General features: G+C 29.0%; 6 protein-coding genes across 6 annotated transcripts in view; 4 read left to right on the top strand and 2 right to left on the bottom strand.

The window, feature by feature from the left end:
- Window positions 1-233: 233 nt before the first annotated feature.
- Window positions 234-1,925, bottom strand: ALG6 (dolichyl-P-Glc:Man(9)GlcNAc(2)-PP-dolichol alpha-1,3-glucosyltransferase; the record flags this gene model as incomplete). The annotated part of the gene is made up of 1 exon (XM_046079933.1): window positions 234-1,925. The coding sequence occupies one exon, from the start codon at window positions 1,923-1,925 to the stop codon at window positions 234-236; it is 1,692 nt and encodes a 563-aa protein (XP_045937244.1).
- Window positions 1,926-2,426: 501 nt separating this feature from the next.
- SCDLUD_000940 (pirin family protein) lies at window positions 2,427-3,371 on the bottom strand (the record flags this gene model as incomplete). Its single annotated transcript, XM_046076812.1, has 1 exon — window positions 2,427-3,371. The coding sequence occupies one exon, from the start codon at window positions 3,369-3,371 to the stop codon at window positions 2,427-2,429; it is 945 nt and encodes a 314-aa protein (XP_045937243.1).
- Window positions 3,372-5,034: 1,663 nt separating this feature from the next.
- YPT7 (Rab family GTPase YPT7) lies at window positions 5,035-5,766 on the top strand (the record flags this gene model as incomplete). The annotated part of the gene is made up of 1 exon (XM_046079932.1): window positions 5,035-5,766. The coding sequence occupies one exon, from the start codon at window positions 5,035-5,037 to the stop codon at window positions 5,764-5,766; it is 732 nt and encodes a 243-aa protein (XP_045937242.1).
- A 1,441-nt stretch (window positions 5,767-7,207) lies between these two features.
- PHO80 (Pho80p) lies at window positions 7,208-8,494 on the top strand (the record flags this gene model as incomplete). Its single annotated transcript, XM_046081529.1, has 1 exon — window positions 7,208-8,494. The coding sequence occupies one exon, from the start codon at window positions 7,208-7,210 to the stop codon at window positions 8,492-8,494; it is 1,287 nt and encodes a 428-aa protein (XP_045937241.1).
- Window positions 8,495-11,391: 2,897 nt separating this feature from the next.
- On the top strand, window positions 11,392-13,668 carry RRP6 (exosome nuclease subunit RRP6; the record flags this gene model as incomplete). Its single annotated transcript, XM_046079931.1, has 1 exon — window positions 11,392-13,668. One exon carries the CDS (start codon window positions 11,392-11,394, stop codon window positions 13,666-13,668), a length of 2,277 nt encoding a protein of 758 aa, XP_045937240.1.
- A 732-nt stretch (window positions 13,669-14,400) lies between these two features.
- Window positions 14,401-14,501, top strand: part of IZH2 (PAQR-type receptor) — a gene marked incomplete at both ends in the record, with an annotated part of 945 nt that continues 844 nt past the window's right edge. The window contains one exon of the mRNA XM_046081436.1: window positions 14,401-14,501. This exon is cut by the window's right edge and continues 844 nt beyond it. Within this exon, the coding sequence (XP_045937239.1) occupies window positions 14,401-14,501 (101 nt within the window).

The following is a 14,501-nucleotide window of genomic DNA, read 5'->3' as shown; positions in this document are numbered from 1 at the left end:
CATGTGCTCAGTTTATATTGTTGCTTATAAAATGAAATTGAATATTTGTCTCCACTGCTGTGGTTCTTTTTTTTTTTTTTTTTTTTTTTTAAGTACCCCCCTTTCCAGTTTAATAGTGAAACATGTAGTTAAATAATATCAAATAATCTCCAGTGAAAAAAAAAAAAAAAAAAAAAAAAAAAACTATTCATTACAAATAATTTTCCAATATATTATTACTATGTTATGTAAATCTAATACGATTTAAAAGTCTTATTGCGTAGTAAAACCAACTTGTAATTAGTCCATAGCCACACCAACACAAAACAGCCAAAACATAAAGCAGAATTCAATAAAACCCATAAATCTGGATATTTATCCGGTGGTGCTAATAAAAAATCACACAAATGAATAGCACCCATTATTATGTAAGATAAAACAATAAAAACTTTCCAAAATAAGCTATTGGGCAATAAACTTCTTCTCCTATAAGCAACAGATACATCACTAACAGAAGGGCCTGGGGTCAACCATTTGGGGAAGAATCTCGGTGTGATAAAACTAAAATTCCCAATTAACCAATTGCTCAAATACAAAATAGCAAAATATTGTAGACAAAGACCATCTTTTTTCAATAATGGCCATAAACTAAATACAGCAATGTTATTTACCCAGCTAACCAAAGATACTACATTTCGATCAGAAGATGTGTATAACAAGGACAACGGCAATAGTGGTAGTAATATAGTCTTTTCATGCACCTGAAATCCAAACAGATAAAACGATAAAGAACTCGAAGCCAAGGCATACGGAATTAAATGCTTTTTGGGGTACAACAGAATGATAACGAATGCTGGTAAAAACCCTATAAAGGTTAGCACTAGAGACAGCATCTTCAATTCGTCTAAAGTAAACAATTCTCGATATTTAATAACAATGTTACTGACACACCAGAAATTGGCCACTTTATCCTCAAAAATGCCTCTTTGAAAAGGAAATATTCTATGCAAGCATTGTAAAACATTATCCAATCCACCAAACACATATAATGGAACAAACATAGCAAAGAACGTTAAAACCGTCGCCACAGAAATTAAGATGAATCTTGGGAAGTTGATGAATAAGGATTGTCTTAGCAAGAATGCAAAAAAAATTGGAGAGTAAAAAAGAGCCATTTGTTTAAAACCAATCGATAAAACAAAGCAAATGGCAGCCGGTACATAGTAGTCATCCAAAATGTTATTAATTGCATAGACAGTCAGCCCTAGCATAACACTATTATATTGGAAATGTCCATGGTCAATCAAAATTAGAGCTGGCTGAAACAATATTGCTGCTGCCGCAATATATTGGTTAATTGGTGACTCATGAGTGTGTTTTCCAATCCATTTGCAGAAATAAATTATACCCGGTATATATAACAAGGCTTCACTTAGAATAACAGTAAATCTCATATAAGATTTTAAATCTAAGGTTTCCAAACCTCTTGAATCGTCTAAGTTAAACCATGAACTGTTTATTAAAGAACCCAAGTATCCCAGGACATAAGAATGATATGCTGTTAGAGGCGGATAATCCAATCCCCAATATTCTAAATTGTAATAATACCACTTAGAGATTGGTAGTGAAGTTGTTATTTCCAACCAATGTCTTTGTGCTTCAAAATCACCATGCATTGGTGGGTCCTTGTAGCCAGAAAAAGATCCTAATCCCACTGCGCACCTTATAATCAGTGCAAAAAAAACTATAATGTACTCGGCACCCCATTGATGGTTAACAGGCCTTAATGGAGATAAAAAATCGTAGAGTGGAGATGCATAAAAAGCTTCTTTTTTTTCATTGAGTATTACACCATTTTTGGTTGGTATTGGGAATGATAATGACGATTCGTTCTTCGAATGTGCAGAAGAAGAGATCTTGGTATTTTTTTTAATTTTTTTGCCCATTTTTTTTTTTTTTTTTTTTTTTGTGTGAAATGATTCAGATTCAGTTGGCTGTGTGCTAATGAGATCTGTGTTTATTGACACGTTGTGGCAATTGTTCTTTTTTCAAGACTAATAATGTTTGTTATTAATCATACTCTAAAAGAGACAAAGAGAGAGAGAAAGATTGTAAACATATATAAAAAGAAAGAGGAGGCGCGAAGAAAAAAGTGAAATAATGGAAAGAATACCAATAAAAAAAAAAAAAATATTCATAAAAGTTTTCGTATATAGTATACGATTTTTTTTTTTTTTTTTTTTTTTGGTACTAACAGCATATTCATCTCTGTTAGTTGTTATAAAACTAAGTTAAAACATTTCTGGCTTTCTATTTTAAAGGGAAATTTTAAAAATAGATATTGAGGAGCTTGCTATTATAAATAAATTTTAAAGAATATATTATTTTATTAAAAAAAAAAAAATTTAAGAAAAAAGAAAAAATATATGTATATATAATAAATGCCTTTAAAAAGTTAAATTGGATTGTTGTAGGATTTTCTTGGCTCTGGATTCATCAATACCATTACTAATAGAAGAAGTCCAATATTGAGCCCTCTCAAACCCATTCTTACCTTCTTGATAATTTTTAATGACTTGTATTAGTTTTGATTTGGAAGTTTCAACGAAGGGGCCATAGTGAACAACTTCTTGATCTAAAATTCGACCTCCAATAACAGCAAACTCAGTGTTTTCACTGGAAGAAACACCCCTAATAGAATCCCCATCTGCTTTGAAAAATACTGCTGAATACTGTGGATAAACCTGTTTATTAATTGAAACGGAACCTTTTAAAACATACAAAAAAACATTGAAATCCTTGGGGAAACCTTGTTCAAACTCAACATTGTTTTTGTTTAAAGTGAAATAATAAAAATGGATCGGAGTATAAGCCAAATCAGCTAAAGATTCAACCCCATAGGAATTGCCGCTAATGACTTTCACGCTTACATTTTCATTTGGTTTAGCAGTAGGAATTTCTTCCCTCCTCAAATCGCGGTACCTTGGGCGGGTGTTCTTTAACTTTTCCGGTAAATCAACCCATAACTGCAACCCTTTGCTAGCTCTGTTATCAGCAAAGGAAACTGGGATTTCTGAATGAACAATCCCTCTGCCAGCAGTCATAAATTGTAAATCACCTGGTCTTAAAACACCTCTGGATCCAGTGATATCTTCATGAGCTACCGCACCTTCAATAATATATGTAATAGTTTCTTGGCCATGGTGTGGATGATCAGGGAACCCGGCTGGCGGGGCAACAGTAAAATGATCTAACATTAAAAATGGTAAGAATTTTCTCATTTCATGAGTACCAACAGACCTTCTAACACGAGCACCCATACCTTCGCTTTGTTCTATAGCAATGAAATGTTTTAAAACTGATCTAACTTGATTCATATTCTCCAAAGACATATAACCTTTAATAGTGTGATTTGTTGTTTTTGTAATTATGGTATTTACTTTAATATATGTTGTGAATAAAAACCCTAATAAAAAAAATAAAAAAAAAGATGTTAAAATAATAGAAATTAAATGGGGAGCTATTTTTCCTACTTTTGTTCTTGGCTTTATCATTGTCGTTAAAAAAAAAAAAAAAAAATAGTAAAACTAAGAGAGAATAAATATTATCTAAAAATGTAGATGAAATAAAAAGAGAATTTTTTTTCTAAACTATTTCTAAGTTGATCAGATAAATGAAGAGTATTTATACATTTTTTTACAGGAAAACTTACACCTTCAAAGTCTTGACATTAGTCATATTATTGTGTGATTAGTTAGCATTGCACTTGGTAAGTAATTTGAATTTGTAATGCTTGAATTTTTTTTTTTTTTTTTTTTGCTTTTTCTTTCTCTTTTGATGATTATAATAGCAGTTTACGGAAATATTGCGGGGAAGAAAACTATGGTTAATGAAAGCGTTTGTTACAATAAAATACTTACGTAATCTTTGTTATTTTAACTTGGCAAATAATTACTAAACCCTTTTTTTTGTTTTTTTTTTTTTTTTTTTTTTTTTCTCTCTCTCTCTCTCATTTGAGGGAGCGCGTGAGAACGATGTTAAGTTATCTACGGGCATCAAGATGAAATACGCGTTACATGAAACCATTACTAAAGTAGTTAAGCTATTTAGTAATCTCTGAGTAATAATTTTATATAATAAACCTATCTTGAACTACTAATATTATTAATAATACTGTTATTAATAATCACAATAATAATCCCTCATGTAATTTATTTGTATTCAAAGCTTCCAAAATAATTGCTATTGGAAATTCTTATAAGCCTTTAACTTATGTTCTTGGCAATATTAAAAGTACAACTTGCATTGAGATAATTGTTAGCTAAGGTTTGCGGAAATCCCTTTGGAAACAAAAAAGGAAACAGAAAGGAACAAAAAATAAAATCTAAAATTACACATATTATAAACGCCGTAATAAATGAGTAAAAATAATCTTTCGGAGAAACATTATGTAATACGATATTATTATAACTTTATAACGCTAGAGCAACTCAGTAAGTAATAAGAAAAAAAGATTGTTAGAAAACTGAAGAAATAAGAAGGCACATAAAAAAATTTTTAGTTACTCATACTTTTACAGAAAGTTGTTAATTTGTCAATAACTTTTTTTTTTTTCTTTTTTGTATAGTTCTACATACGATAAATCACAATATATAAAATAAAAAAAAAAAAAAGACAGCGGCAGTTGAGGATTTTGACCCAAAATTATGAACAAAACTTTACTGGTAGCAAAAGATTGCATCAATATATTAATGCTAGTTTAGTCCGGGTAATACAACGGGAATAAATTATCCCAACAATTTTTATATGTTTTTTTTTCTTTTTCTTTTTCTTTTTTTTTTTTTTTTTTTTTTTTTTTAAAAAAAAACAGAGGCGAGAGGGAGGCATTAAGTTGGTTGCTGCGTTAAATTCATGTTGTGTTGTATGTTACCACTTATTTATGCTAAACCACTATTAAATCCAGGGTTCCATATCATCACTTACATTGTATAACAACAGGAAGAGAAAAAGCAAAAACAGATTTACTCGATCGATTAACAACATACCTTATAATAAATGTCTGGTGGAAGAAAGAAAAATATTTTAAAAGTCATTATATTAGGTGACTCAGGTGTTGGTAAAACATCTCTTATGCAAAGGTATGTTAATGGTAAATATTCACAGCAATATAAAGCTACCATAGGTGCTGATTTTTTAACAAAAGAAGTTACATTAGACGATAGCAGCAGTCATGTCAACAACAGCAATAGCAATAATAACAGCAATAATAATTTTAATAATGATAATAGCCGTACTCAACATAATAACAATACTAGCAACGGCAGTAAAACTGCTACATTACAAGTATGGGATACTGCAGGACAGGAAAGATTTCAATCATTAGGTGTTGCCTTTTATCGTGGTGCAGATTGTTGTGTTCTAGTATATGACGTTACCAATTTAAAATCATTTGAAAACATTAAGGTGTGGAGAGACGAGTTTTTATTACATGCAAATGTTAGTTCCCCAGAAACTTTCCCCTTTGTTATATTGGGTAATAAAATTGATGTGGATGAAGCCAAAAAAGTAGTTAGCGCCAGACAAGCTCAAGATTTAGCCAAAGGTTTAGGTGACATTCCTTTATTCTTTACTAGTGCTAAAAGCTCAATAAACGTTGATATAGCATTTGAAGAAATAGCTAGGAGTGCCTTACAACAAAATCAACTAGAAGACGATATGTTCGAAGACGATTTTAACGATGCTATCAATATCCAATTAGATAACGGACCAAGTTCTTGTCAGTGTTAATGTACACATACATTTGAACAGGTTATATTGTTATCTTGTAATTTTTTAAAAGAAATTTATCTATTGCCTAGTTTATCAGATAACACATTTACTTGTGTATGTTTATGTATTTATACATAGGTTATTGCCTAAAATATACATATGTGTATAAATTAACCTAAGATAAAAATTGATTTATCTACATGTGTGTGTGTTTTGTTTTTTGTTTTTTTTTTTTTTTTTTTTTTTTTTTTTCTTCTTCTAATAATATTATAAAATAAAATATTTCAGTATAATCAAGTAATGATTCGTTAGTGTCAAAATATTTTGTTGTCACGTTTTATTTTAGTGTATGTTGTCTTGGTAATGTCTCTCTTTCAGCATTTTGTTGAGAAAATACTTAATTTGCTGGCTTATATGAAAAGTAACATGTGATTGTTTGGCTCGTTTTTCTCTGTTTCATCTGTTAATTACTTTTCGTATTTTAACATTTTTTTTTTTTTTTTTCTTTTTTTTTTTTTTCAATACAATTTTATATATAATGTATTTTGGTGAATAATATAGGAAAACATTAAAGTAGCTGGTCAGATTAGCAAAATGTATTACATAATAAAAGCATTTCCATTGTTTGCCTGGATCAAATGATGGATGAATGTAGTTTCACGCTGCTGATACGCAAGGCTTTCCTTTTTGTTCTGCAAAACGGAATAGCGTATATTATATTTTATTGTTACATCAAACAAACGCAGGCGATTATATACGGGGGAAAAGAAAAAGAAAAAGAAAAAGAAAAAGAAAAAGAAAAAGAAAAAGAAAAATATATAAATAAATAAATCAAGTATATAAAAACCATCTCCAAAGTTGTTTACTTACATAAATATTACTCGTGTTTTTTATAGTATAAAAATATTCAATATTTGGTCGCCTAGGCACGTGCAATGAAATAAATAACGTAATTTTTTTTTTTTTTTTTTTTTTTTTTTCATACAAACTTTGTGTTAAATCAAATTTTAGACAAAAATTTCTTCTCAGCTTAAAGTTTATTACTATTCTTAGTTATTTTTTATTTTTTTTTTGAACAAAATTAGAAGTAGTTTAAATAAATAAATTATAAATGGGCCATTGCTAATTTTATTAAATACCATATACTCTTTCATAAAAAAAAAAAAAAAAAAAAAAAAAAAAAAAATAATAATACCAAGATATCAAGACTATTTTAATAAAATATAAAAAAAAATATAAAAAAGTGGAACAACGGAAAGTAGAGAATCCTTTACTATTGTGCATCTATAGAATATACCGTTTTGCTAATTATTCGACTGGTATATATGTTCAACAAATAATAACAGTATCTCCTTTACAGAAAAAAGAAATAAAATAAAAATAAAAATAAAATAGGTATTAAGTGTATCCTTTCGGTATATATACCTAATATTAAAATAACGAGAGAAGAAAAAAAAATATGGATAATACAAATACGGAAAACTCTCAAGAGGAAAAGGTTTCGCTTGTATCACTCTCACAAAATTACATGCAATGTCCTATACAAGATTTAGTTATTCTAATATCTAGAATGATAACGTCGGTCATACTCATTAACGATGGGAAATTAGAACAAGAAAATACAAAAAAAAACAAAAGCAAAAGAAAAATGGAAAATGGTTGTACTATTGATGGGAAAGATGATAATGAAGAAAATAAAACACTAACAAGATTTCATTCTAAAATACCACCCCCTATATCGGTTTATGATTATTTAGTACGGCTCACAAAGTATTCATCTCTAGATCATTCTGTGTTATTAACCACAGTTTATTATATTGATTTGCTAACTTCGGTTTACCCTGTATTTAATGTTAATTCCTTAACTGTCCATAGGTTTCTTTTGGCAGCAACAACTGTAGCCAGCAAAGGTTTATGCGATTTATTTTTTACAAACAATCACTACGCAAAAGTTGGTGGCGTCCAGTATTCAGAATTAAATATTCTAGAGGAAGAGTTTTTAAATAGAATAAACTTTCGTATTATACCTAGGGATTATAATCTGTACCTGTGTAAACAAGAAATAATGCAGCAGAAATTTAATATATATCCACCTAAAGATCAGCTGTCTTTGGCCAACCAGGGCTACAATATTTTAACTACATACTATACAAGAATGATACAAGTTGTCGGCAACTATAACACCTGTAAAGATAAATCGCATAAAAAGAGCTACACAATACTTTTGTCACCCCCTATCCGACAACGCTATTCACTGATGACAGACACTTCTGAAAACACAAATAGTTCTAATAACAACAGTAGGAAAAGGGCATACCATGACCACAATCATCACCATCCTGGTGAATGTTGTGAGACTAGTGAAAATGAGGAATTTTTCTCGCTCTCTTCCATTTCTTCTGTTTCACAAATATATTCCACAGCTAGCACTGAAAATAATATTAAACAAGAAAATATTAAGCATAATAATGGTGATCTCACTAATAATTTTTCCTGCACTTCAGATACTTATAAAGGGCTATATCATCCCTTGAAAAAACCGAACAGTAATCCTACAAGCACTGGCACTTCTAATAATGGTGTTAGCCTTGATATTTCTAATGACAGTGATAGCGATAATAACCAATATAAAATATCAGCGGAAACTATAGCGCCAACTAGATTAAGCGTGAATACTCCTTTTACTAGTTATACTGAAACTCGGACTAATTCTATTAATAATAATGATACTAATAGTATAAGTTAGTGGCTTTAAGAATTTTTAGTTAGTGTATAATTTAATGTCTTTTTAGGTTTCTTGGATTATATCATTATCTATTTTGCTTTTGGCTTCTTTCCTTTCTTTCTTTCTTTTTTTCTTTTTTTTTTTTTTTTTTTTTTTTTTTTTTTTTTTGTAAAGTTAAACTAATTGTTTCGGTGATTTTATGATTGAGGTGGAAAGTAATGGCTTAATATATTCATTTTTTTTTAAGGGTTTATGTAAATACATATTTTATATGGGACCGGCGTATAATATAATACAATCGTTATAGGTGTGACTTTTAGCAAGTTACCTAAATATAAATAAATAGCAACTTATAACTTGAAATGTTTCTCTTAAATATTTTGGATGAGCCGAATAATGGGTTATTTTTACAAAAGACAAAAACCCCCCATGTTATATGTCCCATGATGCCCTATCTAATATGTTAAGAAAACCTTAGAACGTATTAAACAGCAATTAATCATCTTGATGTGAAAATATCAGTTCCATTACTTAGAGCTAATAATATATTAACTTGTTCATAACACAAAAAATTATCAGCCTTAATGATTGGGAAATAGTACGCAGGGCAATTGCATACAAATATTTTTTTCCAAAAAAAAAAAAAAAAAAAAAATTTTAATAAAAAAACAGGTTCATTACAATAGGATTTAAAGTGTGTTTGTTCAACAAAAATAATAAATTAATTTTCAATTAAAACATTTATATATGAATTGAAAATTCTGTTCATCCTAGTACTTTAAAGATTTATCATTGACCATTAGCTAAAAACTATTAAAGTACTGGGCCAGGGAGATAGTGTGTGATGGTGACACCTCATTATAAAGTGAATCTTTTTTCTTTATCATACAGCAATACAATTGCTCATGAAAAACTATGGAAAAAAAAAAAAGTGATTTTTAATTATAATAATAAACATATAATACTCTGTTAACTTTGCTCTCAATGTAAACAAGAGTCTCATTTATTTGTAAATAACTATGTAAAAATACTTGTTACTTTTTATTAATCAAAAAAAAAAAGAAAAAAAAAAAAAGGCTCAAATTCATCGTAATATTTTTTAACTTTAACATTGTATCTTCCTTTATAAGGAAAGTTAACCACTACACAGGATCTAATTAAAGTTTGGTGCCACATAAAAATAAAGAAAGTGAAACTGACCGGATTATTCGTAATATATATTAGATAGATTAACATAAATCTACATCAGACCATATATAGCTTATATAAAGAGACTACTAATATAATATACGTAAGTATAAAAAAAAATAATTCAACATACGATATGCAGTAATTAATGAAATTATACGCAGGTATATTTTTTTAATAGGAATACTAAAAAAACTCTTTTGTTTAAAACCAATAATTGGTGTCGCAAAATGTTTATTTTTATTTAATAAAATTTAAATAAAAGTAGTTTATACTTTTTATATATAATTAACAATATCATCAATCATAACATAAATAATAAAAATAAATTATATTATACAAATATAATAGAATAATAATTTATTAAATATTAAAGAAAGTAGTTTATTTAATTATTATAAAAACAAAGAATATTTGCGAAGATATATTTTGTGTTAACGTTTATTATATAAAAATAATTAATGCTTATATATAAATGTACGGGTGTTGATTTTGTATTTAATTAGTCTACTTTATTTTGTGCATTGGGCAGATAATGCATCTAATCCTTCAATATAAAGTTATTCATAATATATAGTATTATCTAGTAATACGAATATACCACCTTGATCCTTTTAGCCTATGTGAAAGGATTTCCTATATTATTTAGACACAACTTAAATAAGTTGTAGTACATATGTATTGATAACATTGTGAATAATCAATCATATGATATATAGTTATTACATAGAGAAAATAGAAACATGTTTATATTTCTTCAACAAACCAAACAAATTGGTAGAATAATTAACATTATGTAAAATATCTTTTAATATAGATAAGCACTTTTATCCTAATCGAATTATCACACTATAGTAATTTTTTTTAATGTTTCTTAAGACGTAAATATTGCCAAGAGTACTCCGTAGCTCTTTTATGATTGTTTGTATATCTAGATAATTGATAATCAAAGAAAAAATTTTATTGTTCGATTGGAGTGTAAATATGTTATAACAATAGCCCTCGGTGCATCGAAGAAGAAATGAAAATATCGAATTACAATAAAGAGCTAAAAAAAAAAAAAAAAAAAAAAGGTATCTTACAGTAGTGATATCAATATTACAAACAACCGTGGTTAATGTCTGGTTTTTATAAAGGCAATCTTAAAATAGCTAAAAGTGAAACAAAAAAAAAAAGAAAAAATTGTACAATATCGTTGTTTTTTAATCAACTTTACATATTACGAAGTTGTTAGGATTTTATAGATTTCCATATAATGGTAATACTAATGGTGGGTTCATCAAATTCTCGTTGGTTGATCCATATCTTAAGTCTTATATAATAAACGTTTCTTTTTTTTTCTTTTTTTTTTTTTTTTTTTTTTTCGATTTATTTATCTCTGTGCTTGTATTTTTGCGCACTATTTCCTCAGCTATTAGAAACAGCATCATTTTTATTGACCAAAAAAAAAAAAAAAAAAAAGTTTTATTTTTGCATTTACTCCAACTCTCAGAAACATTTCTTAATACAAGACTATAAGTAAAAACAAAGGTAAAAAAAAAAAAAAAAAAAAAAAATAGAAAAAAGTAGGTTCTCGGTTTACTTTATTCTAAGTTATTAATTTATTATAATTGATAAATCTATTACAAATAAATTGAAATTTTAACGCTAGAATTTCTGAAAATTAAAGTAAGTAAAGGTAAAAGAGAATAATGTCGCAAAAAATACAAGACGAAGTATTATCAAAGCTCATGAATACCATTCGAGCAACAACTGCTGTTTCCTCCTTGGATATTGGATTCAATACTAGTATAGACACGAGTTCCAGTGCTCAAATTGATTCTGCTAGAACAAAAGTATTGTCCCTAATCAATGATGTTATTTTGGCTATTAATGAAAATAATGAGCGTATCAACGACAATAAAGATAATTTGGCCGAATCCTGGAATAACATAACTGATGTTATGGATTTTGTTTTAGAAAAGTCAGATCGTTATATTGATGAGTTTAGAAGAGCTAGGAATGTCGATAATGGAAGTACTTATGGCAAGGGCAAAAACACTTTTCAATATCTGGATGACAATATTAAAGTCGGCAAAATTACAGGGAATCCAAGGAAAAAAATGGGGAAACCCCAATTGGAATTTAAGACACCCATTGATAATACAGAATCACATCCTTTTAAACCCTTATTGACCGATAAACCTTTTGCATTAAAGTCACTTGAAAAATCTACTCAAATAATAGATGCGGAAGAAGGTATTCCTATGCATTACGCTAATCCATATGAAGAAGAAATTGACAATCAACCGTACAATACAAAGGTACTTCAACAGTTGGAAATTATAAGGCCTCAAGACTGGGACAAGACTGGTGCTACATGGGTGGATTCTGTTGATGAGTTGGAACTGATGATCAAGGAATTGCAAACTCAAACTGAAATTGCAGTTGATTTGGAGCATCATGATTTAAGATCATACTATGGAATAGTGTGTTTAATGCAAATAAGTTCCAGAGAGAAAGATTGGATTGTTGATACCATAAAATTAAGGGATCATTTACAAAAATTAAATACAGTATTTGCTAATCCAGAAATTACCAAGGTTTTCCATGGTGCCTTTATGGACATTATTTGGTTGCAAAGAGATTTGGGATTATATGTTGTTAGTTTATTTGACACTTATCACGCTAGTAGGGCTTTGGGTTTTCCAAAACATAGTTTGGCCTATTTATTGGAAAAATTTGCGAATTTTAAAACATCCAAAAAGTACCAGTTAGCGGACTGGAGGATTAGACCTTTAACGGATGCAATGTTTGCATATGCAAGGTCAGATACACATTTCCTGTTGTATATTTTTGATCAATTAAGAAATATGTTGATAACCAAGAATAAGTTGGCAGATGTCCTACACGAATCCCGCCTTGTTGCCAAAAGAAGATTTGAATATGTCAAGTACAGACCATCCAACTTATCGTCTGAAGTGTATTGCACACAAGAAAAAATTGCGCCTTGGAAATCCCTTATGTATAACTATAATATTCCGTTAGACTCAGAATTATTGTTGATAAAGCTTTATGAATGGAGAGACGCTGTGGCTAGAAGAGAAGATGAGTCACCTAGGTATATAATGCCCAATCAATTGTTGGCATTGCTTGTGTCCATGAAGCCAACTGATCCTGCCGGTGTAATGTCGATTAGTAATAATGTTACAGACTTCGTTAGAAGTAATTCCAAAATAATAGCCAATATTATAAAAAACGCATGCGAAGTACTAGCCAGCACGCAGAATGGGACTAAGAATCAATTTAAGGTTGTAAATAAAGAAGATGCTGATGATGATGAAGTTTTGAAACTGGTGAGTCCAGCACAAGTCAAATATATGAACCAACAATTTGAGGTTTTACAAGGTAAGCTACAAAAAGATGGAAATATATCTATTGCTATCAATCCTAAGCAGTTTCATTCTAGATTTTTTGAAGGAGATTGGGGTAATCGGGTTGTTTCTTACCAAGAGGATGGTGAAGTTTTAGTTGCTGATGAAAAAAAATTGAATGAAAGGAAAAAAGACATTATTAAGCGCTTAGAAGAAGAAAACCGAAAAACAATTGGTCCGTTGTCTGAGATCACACTCACCACGACAGGAGTAGATAGAACATCTGGATTTGACCGAACTAATGAGGAAAAAGAAGCAGAAAATCCCAATAACTCCCAAACTAACGAAAGCAAGGATTCTTATATGTCGACACCCGATAAAGATGAAATTGTTGTGTTAAAGAGTAAAAAGAGAAAATTACAATCCATAACACCCCGCGTATCTGCAGAAAAGGATGTATCAGAGTCAGTTGAAGCTATTGATTATGAAAATAGCGAAAAAGTTATGAATTTATCAAAGGGTAGGGTACGGGATACTAAAGGTAATAAGAAGATAAAATTTGATCCTTATACCAAAGAAATCATTGGACCAAAAGAAGTCAAAAAGAGAGCAAAGCCGGTAAAGGGTAAAATGATTACATTCAATAAAAGGTGATAATATATGTAATTTATATATTTTTTTTTTTTTTTTTAATATTTACTGTCAAATATCCATAGTATTTTATAAATAACTACTTAGTTTGATATAAAAGTACCGGTTGGAATAACTGATTAGACCTAATAGTATAAATTTTTAACATGGGCATTTGTGCGATTACGTATTTATTCTTAAATTGGAAAAGTTTGTGGTGTTTTATTCTATATTATACTTTGTTTTCCATTATGATCATAAACTACGCTAAAGAGATGGTATGGGAGAGGTAAGGGTTCAGTAGCTGTGACAGTAGTATGCACCAGCACAGATAAGAGTCAAATTTAAGTGAAAGAACAAATTTAAAAAAAAAAAAAAAAAAAATAATAGCTAGGCTGAGTGATTTTGTTTTTTGTTGACCTTTTTTTTTTTTTTTTTTTTTTTTTTTGTTGAAAAAATATATCAAAAAGAAAACAAGAGAATAAAATAGGGTAAAGAAAAACAAGTAAATAGATATTGAGAATAATTAACTGAAAAGCAACACAAACTTCAAAAAATTCTACATATATTTGGTTGTACTCAATTTATCCATTATTTTACTTTTGCGTTTAAGTGAATCTATATTTTTTTTTTTTTTTTTTTTTTTTCCATTTGGTTGCTCTAGCTATTCTTCATCTAGTACCTCATCAATACTTCAACGGAGAAAAAAAAAAAAAAAAAAGAAAAAAAAAGAGAGGGAAAGTAACGCATGTTATTATGGCCGCAACGATTACCAATAGAAGCAGCACTAAAAGCGGAGGAAATATTATGGAAGAAGAAGCAACAACAAATCTTTTAAAGAACCGTCACATTACTGC

This window comes from Saccharomycodes ludwigii, chromosome I, assembly GCF_020623625.1.
Source record: "Saccharomycodes ludwigii strain NBRC 1722 chromosome I, whole genome shotgun sequence".
NCBI classification, from domain to species: Eukaryota; Fungi; Ascomycota; class Saccharomycetes; order Saccharomycodales; family Saccharomycodaceae; genus Saccharomycodes; species Saccharomycodes ludwigii.
The sequence above is the reverse complement of the archived record's forward strand: the minus strand, read 5'-3'. Positions and strand labels throughout refer to the sequence as shown.